The sequence below is a fragment of the Monodon monoceros genome, unplaced genomic scaffold (assembly GCF_005190385.1).
Source record: "Monodon monoceros isolate NGI ecotype Baffin Bay Population unplaced genomic scaffold, NGI_Narwhal_1 Super_Scaffold_21, whole genome shotgun sequence".
In the NCBI taxonomy this organism is placed as follows: domain Eukaryota; kingdom Metazoa; phylum Chordata; class Mammalia; order Artiodactyla; family Monodontidae; genus Monodon; species Monodon monoceros.
The window spans coordinates 61,594,185-61,618,507 of NW_021703778.1; the positions used below are offsets into that span (position 1 = coordinate 61,594,185).

The 24,323-nt window shown below is 39.5% G+C and overlaps 1 protein-coding gene across 1 annotated transcript in view; it reads left to right on the forward strand.

The window, feature by feature from the left end:
* Positions 1–9,887: 9,887 nt before the first annotated feature.
* The window catches only part of AQP9 (aquaporin 9), a 35,292-nt gene continuing 20,856 nt past the window's right edge, over positions 9,888–24,323 (forward strand). Inside the window, exon 1 of the mRNA XM_029239111.1 lies at positions 9,888–10,365. Coding sequence (XP_029094944.1) covers positions 10,255–10,365 — 111 coding nt within the window. The 5' untranslated portion in view covers positions 9,888–10,254. The remainder of the gene's footprint in view (positions 10,366–24,323) is intronic.

Here is a 24,323-nt window from a genome sequence, read left to right on the forward strand (position 1 = left end):
ATTTAAGAAAATTGAAATCGTATCAAGTATCTTTTCTGACCACAACGCTATGAGACTAGCTATCAATTACAGGAAAAAATCTGTAAAAAATACAAACACATGGAGGTTAAGCAATACACTACTTAATAACCAAGAGATCACTGAAGAAATCAAAAAATACCCAGAAACAAATGACAATGAAAACACAATGATCCAAAACCTATGGGATGCAGCAAAAGCAGTTCTAAGAGGGAAGTTTATAGCAATACAATCCTACCTTAAGAAACAACAAACATCTCAATACACAACCTAACAAAAATCTCAAATACACAACCTAACCTTACACCTAAAGCAATTAGAGAAAGAAGAACAAAAAAGCCCCAAAGTTAGCAGAAGGAAAGAAATCATAAAGATCAGATCAGAAATAAATGAAAACAAAATGAAGGAAATGATAGCAAAGATCAATAAAACTAAAAGCTGGTTCTTTGAGAAGATAAACAAAATTGATAAACCATTAGCCAGACTCATCAAGAAAAAAAGGGAGAAGACTCAAATCAATAGAATTAGAATTGAAAAAGGAGAAGTAACAACTGACACTGCAGAAATACAAAAGATCATGAGAGATTACTACAAGCAACTCTATGCCAATAAAAGGGACAACTTGGATAAATGGACAAATTCTTAGAAATGCACAACCTTCCAAATCTGAGTCAGGAAGAAACAGAAAATATGAACAGACCAGTCACAAGCACTGAAATTGAAACTGTGATTAAAATTCTTCCAACAAACAAAAGCCCAGGACCAGATGGCTTCACAGGTGAATTCTATCAAACATTTAGAGAAGAGCTAACACCTATCCTTCTCAAACTCTTCCAAAATATAGCAGAGGGAGGAACACTCCCAAACTCATTCTACGAGGCCACCATCACCCTGATACCAAAACCAGAAAAAGATGTCACAAAGAAAACTAAAGGCCAATATCACTGATGAACGTAGATGCAAAAATCCTCAGCAAAATACTAGCAAACAGAATCCAACAGCACATTAAAAGGATCATACACCATGATCAAGTGGGGTTTATCCCAGGAATGCAAGGATTCTTCAATATATGCAAATCAATCAATGTGATACACCATATTAACAAATTGAAGGAGAAAAACCATATGATCATCTCAATAGATGCAGAGAAAGCTTTTGACAAAATTCAACACCATTTATGATAAAAACCCTCCAGAAAGTAGGAATAGAGGGAACTTAACATAATAAAGGCCATATACGACAAACCCACAGCCAACATCATCCTCAATGGTGAAAAACTGAAACCATTTCCACTAAGATCAGGAACAAGATTGCCCACTCTCATCACTATTATTCAACATACTTCTGGAAGTTTTAGCCACAGCAATCAAAGAAGAAAAAGAAATAAAAGGAATCCAAATAGGAAAAGAAGAAGTAAAGCTGTCACTGTTTGCAGATGACATGATGCTATACATAGAGAATCCTAAAGATGCTACCAGAAAACTACTAGAGCTAATCAATGAATTCCGTAAAGTAGCAGGATACAAAATTAATGCACATAAATCTCTAGCATTCCTATACACTAATGATGAAAAATCTGAAAGTGCAATTAAGAAAACACTCCCATTTACCATTGCAACAAAAAGAATAAGATATCTAGAAATAAACCTACCTAAGGAGACAAAAGACCTGTATGCAGAAAATTATAAGACACTGATGAAAGAAATTAAAGATGATACAAATAGTTGGAGAGATATACCATGTTCCTGGATTGGAAGAATCAACATGGTGAAAATGACTATACTACTGAAAGCAATCTACTGATTCAATGCAATCCCTATCAAACTACCAATGGCATTTTTCACAGAACTAGAACTAAAAATTTCACAATTTGTACGGAAACACAAAGGACCCCGAATAGCCAAAGCAATCTTGAGAAAGAAAAACAGAGCTGGAGGAATCAGGCTCCCTGACTTCAGACTATACTACAAAGCTATAGTAATCAAGGCAGTATGGCACTGGCACAAAAACAGAATTATAGATCAATGGAACAGGACTGAAAACCCAGAGATAAACCCACGCACATATGGTCACCTTATCTTTGATAAAGGAGTCAGGAATATACAGTGGGGAAAAGACAGCCTCTTCAATAAGTGGTGCTGGGAAAACTGGACAGGTACATGTAAAAGTATGAAATTAGAACACTCCCTAACACCATACACAAAAATAAACTCAAAATGGGTTAAAGACCAAAATGTAAGTCCAGACACTATAAAACTCTTAGAGGAAAACATAGGCAGAACACTCTATGACATCAATGACAGTAAGATCCTTTTTGACCCACGTCCTAGAGAAATGGAAATAAAAGCAAAAATAAACAAATGGGACCTAATGAAACTTCAAAGCTTTTGCGCAGCAAAGGAAACCATAAACAAGACCAAAAGACAACCCTCAGAATGGGAGAAAATATTTGCAAATGAAGCAACTGACAAAGTATTAATCTCCAAAATTTACAAGCAACTCATGCAGTTCAACATCAAAAAAACAACCCAATCCAATAATGGGCAGAAGACCTAAATAGACATTTCTCCAAAGAAGATATACAGATTGCCAACAAACACATGAAAGAATGCTCAACATCATTAATCATTAGGGAAATGCAAATCAAAAGTACAATGAGATATCATCTCACACCAGTCAGAATGGCCATCATCAAAAAATCTACAAACAATAAATGCTGGAGAGGGTTTGGAGAAAAGGGGACCCTCTTGCACTGTTGGTGGGAATGTAAATTGATACAGCCACTATGGAGAACAGTATGGAGGTTCCTTAAAAAACTAAAAGTAGAACTACCGTACGACCCAGCAATCCCACTAATGGGCATATACCCTGAGAAATCCATAATTTGAAGAGTCATGTACCAAAACGTTCATTGCAGCTCTATTTACAATAGCCAGGACATGGAAGCAACCTAAGTGTCCATCGACAGATGAATGGATAAAGATGATGTGGCACATATATACAATGGAATATTACTCAGCCATAAAAAGAAACGAAATTGAGTTATTTGTAGTGAGGTGGATGGACCTAGAGTCTGTCATACAGAGTGAAGTAAGTCAGAAAGAGAAAAACAAATACTTAGACATATATATGGAATGTAAAAGAAAGGAATGAAAAAAAAAGGTCATGAAGATCCTAGGGGCAAGATGGGAATAAAGACACAGACCTACTAGAGAATGGACTTGAGGATATGGGGAGGGCGAAGGGTAAGCTGTGACAAAGTGAGAGAGTGGCATGGACATATATACACTACCACACATAAAACAGATAGCTAGTGGGAAGCAGCCGCAAAGCACAGGGAAATCAGCTCGGTGCTTTGTGACCACCTAGAGGGGTGGGATAGGGAGAGTGGGAAGGAGGGAGACGCAAGAGAAAGAGATATGGGAACATATGTATATGTATAACTGATTCACTTTGTTATAAAGCAGAAACTAACACACCATTATAAAGCAATTATACTCCAATAAAGATGTTAAAAAAATTACAATTCTACTTTCAGGAATTTTTTTATATAGCGTAGATGGAATTTCAAACCAAATAGTGTTGCAAAACTTGTCAAAATATTTTGGAAATATATTAGAATTCTACCTTATACTGTACATCATAATATATTCTAAAAATATTAAAAACTTAAGTGTGAAAATTAAAGTCATGAAAATATTGGAATAAGACAAAGTTTAATATTTTTGTAATTTGGGGATAGAGTAGGCCTTTTTAGCATAAATAACAAATTTGGTAACCATACAGAAAAATATTTATAGATTTAAGTACACAAATTTTATAAACTTCTCTATTGCACGCACACATCATCATTATAAATTAAAGATAAAAGATTAAGTGGAAAATGATTTGCCACATATAACAGATAAAAGATTTATATTCTTATAAAGAGTGACAAAAATTAATAAATAAAAAATGAAATGGATGAAAAAGGGGTAGAGGACATCAATTTAAAATGTATAAAAGAATAAACACACATAAATTTAAAACGTATAAAAGAATAAACACAAATAGCTAACACATGAAAGATGCCCAACCTCACTGTTAACCAAAGAAATGCCTACTAAAACAATGTAATTTTTTAACTGCTATAGTCGGAAAAGAATTAGAAAGAATTTACATTAACCAATATTAAAGAGAATGGGAGAAATAGGTACTTTTTCCCCCCCTGGCCGCATGCAGAATCCCCCACACACGGCATGCAGAATCGGATCGAACCTGTGCCCCCTGCGGTGGAAGCAAAGAGTCTTAACTACTGGACCACCAGGGAAGTCCCGGAGAAATAGGTACTTTTAAAACCCAGAATATATGCATATTCTTTGATCAGTATTTCAACTTCTAGGCCATTGTGCTAAGAGATAGATAGATAATTATATACACTAAGATGTTCATTTAATGGGGTGAAAATAGCAACAACCAATTGTCTATTGAAAGGAAGTTGTTTAAATTATGGCGCATTTGTACAATTGAATATTACAGTCATTAAAAAGATGAGTTATACATTGGCATAGAAAGAAGACAGAAATTCTGAAGAGAAAACACATTAATCTAGTATGTATAATATAACCCACTTTTAGAAAAAAAATATTTATATAGATCTACTGAAAAAAATTCTGGAGGGATATATTTCAATCTGTTAACAGTGGTTATCTATGAGAGCTGGGATTATGACAGACTTTTGTTTTAATTTAAATACTTTTGATTTTTTTTCAGTTTAGTATGATTTTTTGCTCAAGGTAAAGTGGTTATCTTTTACCCCAACTAGAAAAGAAAAAAAGCACATGAGACATGAAATGGTTGCTATGAATTGAATGTTCGTGTCCTCATACACTGAGGCCCTAATTTCCAAATGCGGTGGTGTTTGCAGTGGGGGGACTTTGGGGGAAACTGGTTTTGAATGAAGTTATGGAGGTAGAGTCTCCATGGTGGGACTGGTACTCTTAAAAGAGGATAAAAAGACTAGAACTCTCAGCCATGTGAGGATGCGACAAGAAGGTGGCTGTCTATACCCAGGAAAGGAGCTCTCACCCTCTCCCAACCTTACTGGTATCCTACTCAGACTTTCAGCCTCCAGAACTGTGAGAAATAAAAGCTTGTTGCTTCAGCCACCCAGTTTACAGGTCTTGATATAGTAGCCCAAATTGACTAAGACTGTGGAATTTGAGGTGAAACAATTCTGAAGGAACGTTTTTCAGGATAGTCAAGACTTAAGCTTGTTTTTAGGCCCCAGGAAAGAAGCCAATGGGGGATAGAGATTGAGAGAGTGAGGAGAATGTTAATCAGCCAAGATCTCAGAGGGGCTGGGACAGTACACCAGCATCAGGGTTAACTTTAGAAAGAAAGAAGGGAAAGGACAATATAAATAAAATTAGGGCAACTTTTTGAGGAGAAGAGGTACAAAAGTATTATAGCTAATGAACCCATTTGTTTTCCCAGTGGATTGGGAGAAAAGGTCATCAGCTGAGTAGGAGGACCGGGACAGGGAGCCGGAGGGGCATGGAAGAGGTGTATTACTGCTGTGGAGAATGAAATAGTGCATGGTATCTGGAGTATCAGGTATATGTGTGAGATTCCTGAGCTCCATCCCAGATCTACCAAATCATACCCTCTGAAGCTGGGTGTCCGAATGCACCCTGAAGTCTGGAACCTTTGAAATAAAAGGTTAACTAAGGATATGGGACCACTGCCGATGCTAGATCGCAACTACCTCTAGGGTCAATCGACACATTTATATAATTTTTCCAGCATTATTCACAGTGTGGGAAGAGAGCATTTGAGAAAAATCGATCACTGGATTTACTCAGAGTTGGGCTTTGGCAATGTGGGTGTAGAAGAAAGTCAAGGGGTCAATGGAACCAGAGACGCTGGTAAGCGCATCATTAACCCGGGTGACAGTGAGGTAAGGGCTGGGTGGAGAGGGAGGAGTTGAGAAACTGTAATCTATGAAGAGGATGTAAAGCAGATTTGTGAAAGAGAGTGGGTGAAAGGCGGGAACTGGAAGTTTTAGTCAGTGGGATGTGTCTTGGTATGAAAGATTTTGAGAGAGGAGATGGTGACACAGTTCCAACAGTGGCCATGAAAGGGGCTTCTGAACTAGAGTGGGGATAAATTTGGCCAGAGTAGAAGAGGTTGGGGAGTAAAGGTCAGAGTGTGAGATGATTATCCTTACGAACAACAGATTTGTTGAATCCCATGATGGAGGCAAAGATGGTTTCTCTTCTCAAGGCAAAAGCAGAGAAGAGAATGTCAGGGTCACGGAGGGACAGAGTCAGGGAGCAATAAAAGAGCTGGGTACAATATTATAAATCAACTATACTCCAATAAAAATTTAAAAAAATAAAAGACGAGGAAACTGAGGCAACAAATAAATAAATAAAAGAGCTGGGTAGGCTAGCTCCATAGATTCAGCATGGCACTGTGTCTAGGTAAGCACAATTTTAGGACTGTTGGTGGCAGGATGAGTCAATATGTTGGCAGCACGGTAACCTCTAGGATATCCATGCAGTGATAGCTGGACTTCTGGTTCAGTACTTTGTGCATGCTTCTATTTTACCATATGATGTGTTCATTTGGAGGTACTTGTCACACAGACTATATAACTCCTTAGAAGCAGAGATTTGTATTCCTTATTTTTGAATCCCTACTGCTTAATGCTGTGCCTGACATATGGTAAATAATAAAAGGTTCTTCTGAATGAAGGAAAGAAACTAAGCAGCTCCATATTTCTAACAGGAACTTTGGCATGAGGGTGCTTTGCAAAGGGGGGTGTGAGTGAGTTAGGTCTGATGATGAATTCATGGTGATGCAGGTAAAAAGTGTAACTGTCCTCTGAAGGTAGACTGAAAGAAATGATAAATATTTCATCTCCTCCACTTAAGCCTGAAATGTTCAGTACCACAAGCTTAACCTGTGCTTTCTTCAAACTCTCCCCTCAGGTAACCTTATGATTTTTAAAAATTTAACTTAATTTTAGGTAACCTCATCTTTATTCATGGCTTCAGTTATCACCTCGATGAGCACAAGAACCTTGCCTCTAAATACAGACCTATATCACTTCCTACTTGACATCTTCTCTCAGAAGCATCAGAGAGGCCCTGAGGTCTCAACCTGCACAAGCAGAATTCATGACCTTCCCTTGCAGTCCTGGTCCTCTTCCAGCATTTCCTCTCTGGAGGCTTAGCACCTCCTTCCCCAACAAGCCAGGAATACAGCCATCAAACTTGAGTTTCTTTTCCTCATCCTTCATAACCAATCCATCAAGTCCTTCCAATTTAAGATATAAAGAACTCTCGAGTCCTTCCATTTCTCTCCATTGTGAAAGCCACCACCTAGTCCTGGAATTCTGGAATATCCCCCAATGTCTTAGGCCCCCACCAATCCCCTCTCCACCTCACAGCTAGGATGAGGGTTCTCCTCACTCCCTACCTCAACGTATGTTTATTCAAACATTATGTGCCATGGACATGAGTTTTAAAACTCAAATCTGATGGTGTCCTGCTCCTGCTTAAACCACTTCAGTGACTTATTATTGCTCTTACCCTAAACTTGATTTACAAGGGTCACTATGGTCCGATCCCTGCCCACGGCTCCAGGTTCATTCCGCACTGTGCTCCTTTGCTGCCTCTCTTTCATTCTTGGATACACATCATACTGTTCCCATCCCCAGCCCACAAGACATTCCCCACTACACTTGTTCCTGATCTCAGCTCAGACATGATGTCCTTGGAAAAGCTATCAGAGATCTCTGGCAAGATGAAATCCCCCTCTTACATCTGCTTACAGAAATATGTCCTCTATCTTCAGAGCATACATTTCTGTTGTAATTTCATATTTCTGTGTTTATGATTAGTTCACTCACGTCTCTCTCCCTCATGAGACTCTAAGCTCTATAAGGGGCAAGAACCCCATGTGCTTTTGTTAAGTACAGTGTTTGGCACATAATGAGTATGCCATAAGTATTTGTTAGGTGAGGGAATGGAGAGACCACAGAACACCCTTGTGTGGTATTAGTTGTAATCACAATGAAGTCCTGTCTCTCTGGTCCATCCACTGGGACCTGGGAATAGCATGGTCATAAATAACTCTTGGAGTATAATTGCTTTACAATGGTGTGTTAGTTTCTGCTTTATAACAAAGTGAGTCAGCTATATGCATACATATATCCCCCTCCCTCTTATGTCTCCCTCCCACCCTCCCTACCCCACCCCTCTAGGTGGTCACAAAGCACCAAGCTGATCTCCCTATGCTATGCAGCTGCTTCCCACTAGCTATCTATTTTACATTTGGTAGTGCATATCTGTCAATGCTACTCTCTCACCTCGTCCCAGCTTCCCCTTCCCCTTCCCTGTGTCCTCAAGTTGATTCCTCTACATCTGCGTCTTTATTCCTGTCCTGCCCCCAGGTTCTTCAGAACAATTTTTTTTGTTAGATTCCATATATATGTGTTAGCATACGGTATTTGTTTTTCTCTTTCTGACGTACTTCACTCTGTATGACAGATTCTAGGTCCATCCACCTCACTACAAATAGCTCAATTTCATTTCTTTTTATGGCACATTGTATATATGTGCCACATCTTCTTTACCTGTTCATCTGTTGATGGACACTTAGGCTGCTTCCATGTCCTGGCTATTGTAAATAGAGCTGCAATGAACATCGTGGTACATGCATGCGTCTTTTTGAATTATGGTTTTCTCAGGGTATATGCCCAATAGTGGGATGGTATCCATAAGTTAACCAGGAGTTACAGTCAAAATGCTCATTCCTGTTTTGGCTCTGCAATGGCATGCCCTCAGGCAAGTTAGAACCTCTTTAGGCCTTAACACTTGATTTCACCTACAGACTAGGTATGTCTTCTGTCCTTGAAATCTCTATAGCTGTTTTTTCCAGGCCCCTCTTCCAGCCTGCCTCCTCAACTGGGAGTGACTGTGGGCCTCCTGCAAAGATAGGGGAGGGTCTGAAAAAGAGCAGGCTTTTCTGTGGGAGGACTGGGAGGAAGCACACAGCAAGGGTACTAATTCCATGGGACTGCCTTGGTATTCAGAAACAACTGCTGGATTCTACCTCCTCTCACAAACTAGTTTTGAAAAACAAGGCTTGAATACTTGACATGATGAGAAGCTAGTCCTGAACACAGTTTGTTGCCTGTAAGGATGTTAATTCATCAAACTTAAAAGATATAATCTAGGAGCCTTGTTTAGGCATGTTTACTCCCTTTCTTGTTTAATTGGGGTGACATATACTCAGATTGATCTCCTTCTGGCTTAGTGATCTCCAAGCAGTATAGTCTTTCAAGCTACTATTGTTTATTTGTATGTATTTTGCCTAAATATTTCATGGAAAATGAAGGAGAGTAACTTGGTTTTCAAACTAGAATGCTTCTTAAGAAGTTGGCTTCTCCATCTTTCTGATTCTCGATCCCAAGCTATCCTCAGTAGATGAACCCCAGCTACAGTAACAGAGGAGTAGATCCCATCCTGTCCTACAGACTTGCCATGTGAGACTTGGAATGGTGTCTCTGTATGTTAATTTCTCCATCTCTAGAACGAATGCAGTGGTTCTTAACACCCTCAGGGAGGTGTAATTAAATCACTGAAATGTTACTGGAAGAAAAAAGAGTGATTAATCTTGTTGAACAACACATCTTATTTTTCTTCTTGTTCTCCAATTTGCATGAAAGCTCCTTCAGAAAAGAATGTTTACATTAGATGTGTATATACCTGATCTGACAATTCCAAACTACACGTCAACCAACCAATTCTGAATAGGAAAAAAACATCAGAAGCTTGCAATTGTGCAACATGTAAATCTCTCCTGGACTGGAGCCCATTACTGTGGTTTGGCAACGCAACCAAAATATATCTTTTCTCATCTCTTGAAAAAAAACCCAACAGAGAAAAAAAAATACCTTGAAAATAAAGGTAATGATTAATCCATCAGGTACAAAAAAGACTGTTTTCAGGATTTCAGGTTCTAATATGCCATTTCAAATAAACAGCAGCAAACAGGGAATGACGATTTCACCAGAAGAGGATTAAGCCACAGGCTCTAATTGGGACTGGATTTGTACAGCCATATTATCTAATCAGGCATCTCCAGGAATCTGTGAGCAGTTGTTAAAACTTCCATGTGCCAGTGAAATAGGGACCAGAAGAAGCAGGTATTGGTGGAAAGGGTGGTCCTTGTAGAGGCCCCAAGATGCAGCCTGAGATGGAACAAAAGAAAAAAAGCTTGAAGCAGAGACTGGTCTTGAAGAGCAGCTTAGCTAAAGAAATGCTCTCCGAGTTCTTGGGCACATTTATAATGATTGTGAGTATTCTCTGATTTGTTATAAAAAAATAACAAAAAGTTATTTTTGTCCATAAACTTTGTACATTAAAAGTTCTTCGGTAATGTACAGCATGGTGACTACACTTAATAATACCATATTACATATATGAAAATTGCTAAGAGAGTGTATCTTAAAAGTTCTCATCACAAGATAAAAAAATGTGTAACTGGGCTTCCCTGGTGGCGCAGTTGTTGAGGGTCCGCCTGCCGATGCAGGGGACACGGGTTCATACCCCGGTCTGGGAAGATCCCACATGCCGCAGAGCGGCTGGGCCCGTTAGCCATGGCCGCTGAGCCTGTGCGCGCAACGGGAGAGGCTACAACAGTAAGAGGTCCGCGTACCGCAAAAAAAAAAAAAAAAAGTGTAACTATGTGTGGTGATAGATGTTAACTAGACTTATTGTGGTGCTCATTTCATTATATAAACAAATATTGAATTAGTACGTCGTACACCTGAAACAAATTGTTATATGCTAATTATACCTAATTTTTTTAAAAGTTCTTTGCATTGGGTAAATACATAATACTTTAGGAGACTAAGCCAACACTGAGAAACAAATGTGAATTCAAAAAATGGAACTAGTGTAAAATAAGAGAGAGCAATACGTTTTCTGGTCTCTGAAAACCTCTTTGTACCTGATTTGTTCAAGTATTTTCAAGGTGTTGAAAATACATTCCCTCTTGACCATCCTCACCTCTCATCTATGGTGACTTGTTAGGCAGGGGTAGTGTGGGGGAGAAGGGCATTGGAAGGAACAGAGAGAGAAAATAAAAGTCCAAGATTCTTCTGATTCTCGTCACTCTTTACTGGAAAATCGCCCTCAGGGAGACAGAAACCCTGGGGTCATGTTACTTGATAATCTGGTCCCAAAGGGGAGAGTGGTTACTGCCCCAGGTCTAACTTCATCCTCAAGGTGATCTGTGGTATAGAGAAGTGAGGCAAATTCAGTTACAATTCTAAGTGCTCTGCAAATAATACAGAAAAGGAAGTGAACTAAACATCTATGTATTTTGTAACCAAAAAAGTTAAAACCCTCTTTATTTCTTAACAAGAACCTATTTCATGATCCCATCCTGTCTGAGTTAAGTAAAGGAAAGTGGCTTTTAGCCATTCACTATTCTACTCATGCAAATAGTATTGTGTCTTCCCCTACTATTCAAGGTGGGAGCTAAAGAAATATCTTAATACTGTATGCTGAAAAGTTAAACTTTGTATCGTCTGGCTAAAGCCAATAATTTCCTGAAAGGTTTGATTTCTATTTATACTGTTCTAAAACAAACCCTGATGAAATCTTTCATGGTGAGTATAATCTTCAATTTTGTTGAGGCTTGTGGGGATGTGTAAACAAGAAACTTCTGCAAAAACACAATTTTTAATATACATGTAAATTAAAAATTTAATTTTTAATAAATCTACATGGTTTTTCTCAAAGGTTATTCAAAGTAATTGTTTCTGCTTTATTAGAAAATGTGCATTTTGCCTGACTTTCTCTAGTAAAAAGCTTTGCATGTTGATAAGGCATGGAGCAGAGGGAGCACTGAAAAGATGACAGAGTATATGCAGGACCCACTGGTCTTTCATATGTAAAATTAGTTTTCCCCCAGACACTGGGAGTCTGATGCCATTTGCCTCCCTCTTCTCGAAAACTGCTCTTAAGGGAAGCATCTCAAGCTCACTCACACTGTGGTATAAATGACTAATAAGGGCTACTCGTAGCACTAAGGAAAGAGCAGGTCCATGAAAAATTCTCTGTATACTACAACTAAAAACAACAATAATTAAGTCATAAGCTAAAAAACTAGCTCTAATTTGGCCTTTTAGACATTGGGATAGGTAAGCCTTTATGCCTTTGCTAGTGCCAGGGAAATATTTGTTTGATATATTTTTAGCTACTTTATGGTTATTATCACTATTGTGAATAGTACCTTTTAAAAATTATATTTTCTAATTGGTTATTACTAGGGTTTAAGAACAATATTGATTTTTGTATATTGATTTTACATTCAGCAAACTTGGTAATTCTCTTATTAATTCAAACAAGTTTATACATTATCTTGGCTATTCTGTATAGATCAAGGCCGTCAAATTTGAGTGCCACTAGCCATATGTGGCTACTTAAAATTAATCTTAAATAAAATTAAAAATTTAGTTCCTCAGTCTTCCTAGTTCCACTTCACGTGCTCAAGAGCCATATATGACTACTGACTACCATATTGGACGACACAGATGTAGAACTTTTCTCTCACTGAAAAATGCATTATTGGACTGTGCTGACACAGATAATACTTTTTTCTGAGAATATGAGAGTTTTTATTTTCTTTCTTTTTAGTCCTTAAATTGTTAATTTCTTCTTACTATCTTATTATAGTGGTTAAAACCTCTTGTTCAATGTTATTAGAAGCTATAATTGCAGCATTCTTGTTCTATTCCCAACTTTCAAAAATCTGCTTCTGGTATTTTACCATGAAACGTGATAGTTTCTGTAAGTTTTTGGTAGACATTTTTTTTTAACAGAGAATGATACTCCCAATTTATTTATTTATTTATGGCTGTGTTGGGTCTTTGTTTCTGTACGAGGGCTTTCTCTACTTGTGGCAAGTGGGGGCCACTCTTCACTGCGGTGCGCGGGCCTCTCACTATCGCAGCCTCTCTTGTTGCGGAGCACAGGCTCCAGACGCGCAGGCTCAGTAATTGTGGTTCACAGGTCCAGTTGCTAGGCAGCTTGTGGGATCTTCCCAGACCAGGGCTCGAACCTGTGTCCCCTGCATTGGCAGGCAGATTCTCAACCACTGTGCCAACTGGGAAGCCCTGGTAGACATTCTTGATTTGAGAAAGGAAACTCCTGTGTGTTCCTCATTTACTAAAACTCTCATTAGGAAAGATTGTTGAATTTTAAAAAAAATACCTTTCTACATCTATTAAAATAAGCACAAGGGCTTCTTATCTGTTGATAAAGAAAATTACATTGATAAATATTTTGGGGTTAAATCATCATTACATTCCTGAGATTAATTCCCACCTACTCATGCAGCATTCAGTTTGCAATGTCTTATTAAGGATCTGAACTATAATTTCATTTATTATGTTGCCCTTGTCTAGTTTTACTACCAAAGTTATATTAGCTTCATGAAATGTTTTGCAATTTTTCCCTCTTTTTATGTTTTCTGGAACATTTTGTATAAAATGAGGATTATGTTTCTTAAAGATTACTTAGCATGTGAACTGAAAAAGGGAGAAGGAGAGAGAAAAAGAGAGAGAGATGTGTGAGAGAAGGCTTCTCTAAAGCTATGTCTCATTTAGATTTTCTATTCTTAATTCCATTCTGGCAATTTATTTTTTTCCTAGGGAACTGTACACTTCATTTCTGTTTTCAAATGTAGTTTTTCAAAATTGTTAATACTTTCAAAATTAACATAGTGAAAGCAGTAATTTTGAGATGATTTTTCATAGTATTTGCTTACAGCTTTTAAAAATCTCTTCTGTACCTGTGGTGATGCCCTTTAATTTTTAATGTGGTTTCTTTGTTTTCCACTTAGTAGTTTCTGCTTTGACCTTTCTTACATTCTCCCATTGAGTTGATCAGATTTCTTTGTTTCTCCCTTTTCTCCTCTGCTTACACTTTCTATTCTTTAAGTGCTTATCCTTACATTTAAAAATGTTATTATTGCATTCACAAATTTTAAAGTGAATTAATATCTCTTTGCTTCTGAACAACACAAAAACTTTTTAAAAGCCTCATTGTAATCAACCACTCCATCTTATGCCATTGTTATCTAATATTCTATTCTCATTATTAATATTAGTGTTTTTAAGAGTGAATACTTATTTAAATTTACTATCATTTACCAGTTTACCTGCTAATCATTACTGCATCCATTCATTACTTTCTTTCAGGTGCAATTTTCTTTGTGCAATAAAATAAACTTTCTTAAGGAAATTTTTCAGGAAGGGTGTGTTAGGGATAAACTTTCTCAGTCTTTGTTTGCCTATGTCTTTATTTCATTCTCAAGGTTCAGTGATAAATTAGTTGATAAACTTTAGGTTGATGATTGGTTTTGTTTATCATTTTGCAGGTGTCATCCCAATGTCTTTATTATTGCTATTGACAAGTCTGTTACTGGTCTAATTTTTGTCCTTAATAACCTGCATTTCTCTGCCTACTATTACAAGTTTCTTCTTTTTCCTGAAACTTCACTATAATATGACTAGGAATGAATCTTTGTAGTGCTCAGGATTCACTGTTCATCTTCAATGTAAAGATTTGCAATTTTCACCAATTCTAGAAAATTCTCAGCTTATCACCTTTCCTCTTCTCCAGACTATTTTCTCCTTTTATAATTCCTATTATATTTGTATATATGCTTGACCCTCTCACTTTTTCCTATATGTCTCTTAACCATTCTTTCATAAATCTATCTCAACCTCTCTATGATGAATTTTCTGTAGTGTTCTTAAATCTGCCTTCTGATTCACTAATTTCCTATTCAGTTATATCTAGTCTTCTGTTTAATACATTCATTAAGTCTTCAGTTTCATTAATATGTTTTCATTTCTAGAAGTTCTATTTGGTTCTTTTACTTAATTGCTTTTCTTTTCCCTCCTTATGTGTTTATTTTTAATCTGTTTAACTTACTAAAGCCTAACATATTTACAGTATTTTATGATATTTTATTTCCATCATCTCAAGTTCTGGAGTTGCTAATCATCTTGCTTATTTTATCCACTGTCTCATTCACAAAGGATCATTTCCTTTAGTGTTTTGTAAATTTGTATTGTAAGCTCTTCAGGAAGGTTTATTATTCAGTGTGGGAAATCTGTACGGCCTGAACCTGTGGAGTTGCTCTTCCAGAACAGGTTTGCATTTGCTTTTGCTAGGGTGTCCAGGTATATCACCAACCAGAAATGATTACTGTGAGGTGGAAAACTGACAAAAAAGAAGACTGATGAATGTGGGTGTGGTGGTGAAGAGCACTCACTCTAGAGAACAGCTCTCTGCTCCCTTTCTCCCACATGGGATGTGTGACCATGAGTGACTAGGAAACCCCATGCTTTCTCTAAATGAGGCTGATCCTCTTCAAGTCCTGAGACCCTGAGTCAGTATCAGCTGAAGAAGGATTTTCCTGTGGGCTTCCCCTTATCATCAGTGAACATGAAGGGCCAGACTAACTTGGGAAATTTCAGAGTTCCAAAGAACCTGGGGAGAAACGTCTGTTCTGAGTCACTGATCTAAGGGCTGCAGACTCATGAAGCCAAATCTGATTCTGCAAACAAAACTGTGCTTGTGATCCCTGAGTTTTAATTTTGACCCAGAAAACTTGCTATTTTCATTACTTTCAAAGGGGAAGTATTTTTGTTTTTACTTTCCAGAAGTGGAGTTGCTTAGTTTTTCTTTAATGACAAAGTTTTCTACAACATGTTCTCATTATTTGACAAGAAAAGAGAACATGGGATGAGAGCAGAAGCTGGCTCCTCCTTACTCATCAGCCTTGTGATGGAGATATGGCATAAAGTGAGGTCTTTGAGGAAGGGAAGCCTCACAGAAGTGAGACAACCCATACAATACATCAAGATGCTGAAAGAGCCCAGCAGTGACTCCATGCATCTAGTGGGCACCTTATTTCACAACTGAGGTAGGATTGCTACGTTCACTGACCCTGGAAAGAAAAGCAAATGCTTTAAAAGAAAATATGCCAGCAAAATATGCACCGCCCCCCCTCAGCCATCTTGATAGATTGGCTGATATGCTCTAAGGTACAGGTCTGGGATGGTCAGCGAAGACCAAAAAGGACCCAAGGGCTTAGTCCCTCTCGTCCTAGAATTGGCCCACATGGCTTAGTCTCTGTGTAAAACTTTCTTAGCAGGAAACCTCCCCTCAAAACCTATGCCTTGGGCTTCCCTGGTGGCACAGTGGTTGAGAGTCCGCCTGCCTATGCAGGCGACACAGGTTCGTGCCCCGGTCCGGGAAGATCCCACATGCCGCGGAGCGGCTAGACCCGTGAGCCATGGCTGCTGAGCCTGCGCGTCCGGAGCCTGTGCTCCGCAACGGAAGAGGCCACACAATGAGAGGCCCGCATACCGAAAAAAAAAAACAAAAAAAAAAACCTATGCGTCTATCAACAGGTAATTGGTTAAAGAAATTGGGGTGCATTGCTGCAATGGACTCTTATGCAGCCATTAAAGATAATGGGGTCAACCTTTAAATGCTAATATAGAAAGACTCGCTAAGCTTTTAAAGTGAAAAAGCAGGCAGAAAATGGTATGTATAAAAACTCCCATTTGTATAAACACACACACATATACACACGTTTAACAGAATACACCAGAAAGTATTGATATTAGTCACCTATTGAGGATAAAATATGAAATCTGGGGTGGGAAGGACACAGATTATTGTTTTTTTAATATTTACTTATTTATTTATTTTGGCTGTGCTGTATCTTAGTTGCAGCACGTGGGATCTTTGTTGCAGCATGCAGGATCTTTAGTTGCGGCATGTGGGATTTTTAGTTGTGGCATGTGTACTCTTAGTTGTGGCATGCATGTGGGATCTAGTTTCCGGACCAGGGATCAAACCCAGGCACCCTGCATTGGGAGCATGGAGTCTTACCCACTAGACCACCAGGAAAGTCCCACGAATTCTTGTATTTTATCATATACCCTTTGTAACTGAAAATTTTTTAATGTTCATGTATATTTTCTTCACCTCTCTGCTCCCACAAAAGAGCTCATTCAGCAGAATTTATCCCTTCCAAGTGATTTAGGGAGATGCTCAAACTGTGTTCTGAAGAACACTAGTTCTGTGAAATGCAAACAAGAACTACATGAAAGAAAATATGCCGTCCTTCCCAGATATGCTTTGGAAACACTGGGTTAAACCAAACCAAGTAGTTTTCTTTTCTTTTTTTTTTTTTTTTGCCGTACGCGGGCCTCTCACTGTTGTGGCCTCTCCCATTGCGGAGCACAGGCTCCGGACGCGCAGCCTCAGTGGCCATGGCTCATGGGCCCAGCCGCTCTGTGGCATGTGGGATCTTCCCAGACCGGGGCACGAACCCGTGTCCCCTGCATCGGCAGGCGGACTCTCAACCACTGCGCCACCAGGGAAGCCCTAAGTAGTTTTCTTAACTGTAGGAGTTATCAGAGCCTTTAATCTTCACTGTAAATTTCTAAGAGGGGACTAGAATATACAGTTGTCCCCAGACTTACTTGACCACAAACCACTTTTTTTGAGGAGCACCTCACAGAACCAATAAACTGTGGAACACACTTTGGGAACTGCAAGCCCTGGAATGAACCTAAGAAACAAATCAGTGCCCAAAACTCCTCCATCTTCAGTGATCTTCCAGATTGAGGGTGACCCGAGGTATACTTGACTTTGTTGGGCCACTCTGAATAAAGAGAGAATTGTCCTCAGCAACCCCCCATCCACACCCAGCACACTCAGCCCCATGGTTATCCTGATATGAACACACACACCTTAATCAATAATTAGTTTCTTATTCTGGCCCTGGGATCATGATCAAGCTCTTGTCCAAGCTAACATTATTTGGGATGAGCTGAGGGAGTAGTGAATGCCTGGTGTAGATCAGAAAAGGAGAGTACTATTCTTTTCAGCCTAGTGGAAATAGTGGAGTTTAGTCATCTCTCATTTCTGAGGTCTGTGTTGGTTCTTGGTACTCTTTTCTATTTGGAGACCTATAAAATTGGCCATTTGCCCATTCACCTGTTTCTCAAATCTCAGATTCCTCTCTTTTGATGAACCTGCCTTAATATCATCTCTTTTGAAGTACAGCTGGTTCTTGAGAGGTCACTGATCACATTCTGATATTATGTCAGGCTACATGCCACCCAATACTTTATTTTTAACTGGAATGTCCAGATTTCAGTCTTGGTTCTTTGTGACCATTTTTGTTATGACTGAGAAAGTTTTATTTTCCAGTTGGAAAACTAACTGACTGGAAAGCCGTGCCTGAAGAGGCATTCTGTCCTAATAAACAAACCAAGCAGCCCCACCAAGGTAGCAGAAGTTGTCTCAGGAGAAACACAGGACTGGGAATCAGAGAACCTGGCTCCTGACTCAGATTCTGCCACTTATTAGCTATAGGATTTTTTGCTAAGTCATCCAGTCTTTCACTTTTTAAATGAGGATTAAGTGTTGGGAGGAATAACGGAAGTAATAGAAGTGAGCATGTTTGGCCCACAGTATACATGCTGTAAATGTTTGCTCATTCATCCACCCAGCGGCCAAAATTATGTGCAATCAAACCTGGGCTTTATCACATACTGCCTGTGTGTATGTGAGGAATTCTCTTGACCTCTTAACCTCCCTAAGCTTTGTTTCCTGATATGTAAAGTGGAGACAGTTAAGAGGACCTAACTCGTAGGGTCTTTGTGAGGATTAATGGGCTAATGTATGCTATTATACTCAATAAGTAGTATTTGTTATTGTTGTTCTTGTTGTTACTACTATCATTACATGTTCCAATGGACACAGTTACATAAACTAAATAGGTATATACAGACAGATAGAGTAGGAGGTGGGACTTCTGGTAACACATACCTACAGCATGGGTCGGAGGGACAAGGTGTGCAGAGACCAGTGTACTGACAGGTTGGGATTTGTTCTTCCTCTCCAATTACAAAAGACACAACGCTTACAGGGAGAGGAGAGCCTGTGGCAGGCCCCAAAATGACTTTCTTCTCAAGAATAGGACTGTGTTTTCAGTCTCCCTGTTACTACCTCCCTAGATAAAGCTTTGCCCATAGTCATTCCTTCACTTGAAGGTAGCCAACAATCCTTCCTCCAGGAAGTGGGAGGCTGTCCTGCATCTCAGCCCAGGTAGGTTATCCCCATGGTATCTGTGGGGCCAGGAAGTCACTGGCCCCAAAATCGCAATGGGTTTCTCTTTCTAGGACTTAAGATTGTACTCAATAGCCCCAAAGCTTATTGAGACCAGTCAGGTAAGATATCTGAGTGACATGGGCATGGTGGAGTTAGGGAGGAAGTGGACAGTGTATGCCATGTCCTGGGGGGGCAGCTGCCACCCAGACCGTCTCCACTGTGGCTAAGTGGGAATGGGGTAAGGCTTTATCAGATATTCCAGTTTTTCAAGAATGGTCAGTAATCCAGAGTTCTATGTGTAATTTTTCTATTTTTTTAGCAAATTTATGTATTTTTTTTGGCTGTGTTGGGTCTTTGCTGCTGCGTGCGGGCTTTCTCTAGTTGTGGCAAGCAGGGGCTACTCTTCACTGCAGTGCGCGGGCTTCTCATTGCAGCGGCTTCTCTTGTTGTGGAGCATGGGCTCTAGACGCACGGGCTTCAGTAGTTGTGACTCATGGGCTCTAGAGCACAGGCTCAGTAGTTGTGGCGCACGGGCTTAGTTGCTCCACGGCATGTGGGATCTTCCCGGACTAGGGCTCGAACCTGTGTCTCCTGCATTGGCAGGCAGATTCTTAACCACTGCGCCACCAGGGAAGCACAATTTTTCTATTTTTAAATACTGGTAACAATTTCTAAAATTATAAAAAATCACCATGTGGGCCAAACAAAACACATCTTTGAGTCAATCCTACTCATAAGCTGTCTTTAGCCATGGACCACCAGTTTGTGACTCTGCCCTGAAGGTGTCCTTAACCACATTCTACAAAGACAAAATATTCTCACCACAAAAGCGCAAATGGAGAGGTTGTGAGGGCTACTGTCCAATATCGTCTGTTTACAGGGGCCCTGGCTATTAGAAATCTAAGTCCTACATGCAAGATTGTGGTCCTTTCCTTTTCCCATCCTACCCCCTGGTAAAACTGGTTGAGGCAATAGGGTGAAAACAGTTTTATTTCTGGCAATATCAGAAGATAAATCTTGATCTTATATTATCGTAGTCAAGTTCCTCATGAGGCCAATCTGTTATACACTCGTGATATATTAATACATCTTGGACTTAATAGTATTGTCAGGTGGCTCAATAATTTTGGGTATTAATCAAGTAATTCAAGAATTTGGGGAGACTTAAATGTCAAAATTTCCATCACCTAGTTAGTAAGGCTGAATTATGAAACCACATCCCCATGCACACTTTCCCTAGGCATAAATACTTAAACCATCCACGAATAACAGGATTATAACATAAAACGACAGGGAATCACTTCATACTGTTCTTGTGATTCTTACCAGTTCCCAGCTCCTACCTCTCCTACTGGTCTGTGAACTTTGGAGGCCCTGTGTCTGTTTTTTTGCATCCCTATGACGCCAGGCACTGTGCATGGCACTTAGAATTTTTCATTGTACATGAACAGGGAGGAATGGATGAAGAAAAGTGAATGCCAATTCCCAGTGAGAGGTATTTGTAGATTTGGAGATCTTCATTTCCCACAATTTGATTTTTTGAAAGGCTTCTGAAGTACAAATCTGGACAAATGACTTATTTGGCTCAGGTACACTTGAGGGCTGTTTATGTAAGTGAAGAACATGAACTTTGGACGGAAATGTTAATTTTAGGTTCAAAACGATCTTCTCACTAGCTATAGTCCTCAGGCAAATTACTTAATTTCTTTGACCTAAGTTTTCTTTAGATGAAAACAGCAGAGTTTTCCTCCCCCTTAGGTTATTATTGGGACTAAACGAGATTATTTATAACATATCTGTATCTATATATATATGTGGGTGGGTGTGTGTGTGTATACATATACACTCACCCACCTACACATAATACAACTCAGTTTATTTAAAATATAGATGTTGCCACAGATATGCCCTTTTAATGCTGACTTCTGTTTTATGAATATTTACATAATTTAATGACAAATTATCTACTGAAGAATACTTTTCATTCAAAATATATTCCTTACCTATTTCCAAGAAGACCTGCAGCAACATAAGGTAAATAGTCATACATGGTTCATGTCTTGGGTCACGTTGTTGCTGCCCACATGGCACACAGCAAACATGACCCAAACTGACATTACTGGATTAAAGGAGGATATTGGCTTCCTAGATACATTTTTAAAAGAACAAGAGTAAATAAACACTAGCCAGGCGTGCTTTGGAGATACTGGAGCAGTTTAGAATGGCCACCTGGGTTAGTTTTTTGGCTCTTTTTCAGTAAAATGTACTAACAGGGCACTTGGGGTGGAGAGGAAGAGGTGGAATTGGTTGACTTCTTGAGTCTTGGTGTTGTGAATAGGTTGAATGCTAAATAAGTGCCCTAAATTTTGGCCAGCTCCACAAGAAATCCACATGGCTCATGGGTGTGGTTTGTAAGTGTAGAAAAGGCCCACCCCACCTTCTCTCAGCCCACTGACTCCCCGGAGTAGCAGGTTTTGTCAGCATTAGGGGGAGGAGTGTGATTTCTGCTGATGACTACAAGATTGGGAGACACTATGAGGAAAGAAAATGAGCAAAAGAGAACAAGAGAGGAAAAGGTTTAACTCTGCCTTCAGGTCTAGTTTTCCCCGGTGAGCACTTGGTCATCTAGTGGAAGTTGTCTCTGCAAAGGGAGCTAGAAATCAAGCAAACAGAAATCCATAAAAAAAGTTTTGCATAAACTAAAAAGTTGCACTTAATCACCAACATGTCTCTTTGATCTCTGATAAAGGAAGGGAAATGGGGCTGAAAAGAATTTTTCTCTAGGTCATGGGAAGCTTTAGAGAAAAAGTACAAGTGTTGGGTACTTTTCTGAACTAGAGTGATCACATGTGTTGTCAGCAGAAAAGCCACTTGTCCTGGCACAAAGAGCAGGTTCTACAAGGAGGCTTCTAACTGAGCTTCAACCTCAGTCTTTTTTCCTCAGACTGTATCTGGTCTGCAGGGAGGCCTTTTATACTGGGTGGATGGTAACAGATGGTTGCTGCCTGGGCTCTCCAAGTCCTTCAACATTCCCAGACAGCCTTTACTCTTAGTACGCAGATAGGAAAAATGGTGCCCCATCTCACTTCCTGTGGAAAACCCAGTGTCCTCCCTGAAACTTCCATGAATTCTTGGGGGCATTGGTTGGTTCTGATGACCTTTTCCTCTGCCCAATACATCATGGTTAGGAGCACAGTCCTCTGACTAAGACCTGGGATCAAATCCTGGTTCTGTCTCCTTTATTTTTACTATGTAACATTGGGAAAATTGCTTGGCTTTTCCCAGCCTCAATTTCCTCATCCATAAAATGGAGATAATAATACTTCCCCTTCAGGGTGATCATAAGTTAATGGGATAATGATGAAGTAATACAGGTAAAGCACTTAGCATGGAAGTTGGCACAAAGCATACACCAAATAGATGGTAGCTGGTATTTGTATTCCTTTACTCACATTACCCTAAACAGATGAGTAAAGATAGTTAACGTTTCATACAGCCTTTATTCCAAAGTCTATGACAACGTATCCCAAGGAGCTCCTTTCGACTTTAAAATTTTTTCAGGAGCTTTATAGGATAGAAACTGTTCTTTTAGTATCCATTAATTCTGAAAATACTGAAACAGAAAGGTAGATACAAGGCATGTTAACTTTTTCCTTCTTTGGATAACGTTGATGTGCACAGGGAATCACAGACCTCTTGCGATAATTAGAAGGTTCCCAGGTGATCCCTGGCTCCAGGGTGCATGCATTTGCCAACATTTTGCTAAGTAATCCCTAACCTTCGCTAACTGCTTTTCTGAAAGGGCTCAGTTTTTACATACTCACTGAACAAATATTTTGAGTGCCTGTTTTGCACTCTGTTCTGTGCTCAGAACATCTTGGCTTTCACTTTAAAGGAGGTAGTATATGCAAAGGGGATTTGAGAAGGCTCAAATGAAATAAAATCTGTGGACTCATTATCCTCTCTCCTCATCTCCAGCATTTCATTGTGTCCATTAATCAGCCTGTCATAGGGTTCATGGCTCAGTTGGGAACTTCCCAGCAGTCCCAAGTGGTGTGTCTTAGAAATTATACCTCCCACTTTTTACATCTTACCCTCAAATTAACTTCTTCTCTTGAAAAGGCATTTTACGCAGGATTTTTTCCTGCTTGTTTAGATATTTTAATTTTTTTCATAAGTATTGTTTGAGCACGGAATACAAAGAAGCATGAGTGCCCTGGTGAACATTACAGCCTTGGTGGGGTGCCACGAGGCAAGGTGAAATGAAATGACATTGTAAAGACATGGCACAATAAGCAGAAGAGAACTCTGAGGGCTTCAGTTGCCAGAGAAAGCCCTAGGGGAAAGGTAGCATTTTAGCTCAGGGTTAAGAATAGATCGGTTTTGATTGGGAAACATGCAGAAGAGATATTCTGCTGGAAGGTATAGCATGAGCAGGTGTGCAGAGGTGGAAATGAGTGTCATGAGCTCAAAGGACTCCAAGTGACTGGCTGATGCAGAGACCTATGCTGAAGAACCCTGGGCAGAAAGTAGCTGGGGATTGTGAGGCAAGGCCCTGAGTACCAGGTTAAGGGGCAATTCGGTATGCTGGCAATTCCTGAGCAACGGGGGTGGGAGAGTATGTATGTTGTGCTTCATCTGGCATGGTCACTGAGTGGGGAGACACTGGAAGTGGGGACCCTGGTCAGGGGCCACAGAAGAAGACTCCGAAGATTTGGGAATGATTGACTATGGGTAGCCAAGAGAGAGAAGAGGAAGGAATACCAAAAGATTCCAGAATGTATGGCCTGGGTGACTGGGAATGACTGGGGATACCTCACTCACCAATCAATCTTTTATAGGAGTTCTGCCTTTCAAATGTCTTTCTTCCTTTTCCACTGAAATTCTTTCTCCCACTCCTGCCATGCAAGGAACCTGATAACAACGGTATTTACCCCCTCCTCTTTTCTAGTGTTGCTTTACTACCAAAAGCACTAAAATCTTGCCATCTATGCAACGGCCTATCTTTCAAGAGTAATCACAAATACGCAAAACACCTTGAAGTTCTCGTCAGTTTCTCACTTCCCCTCTCCCCCCAAAATTTTGATCTCATGTTTG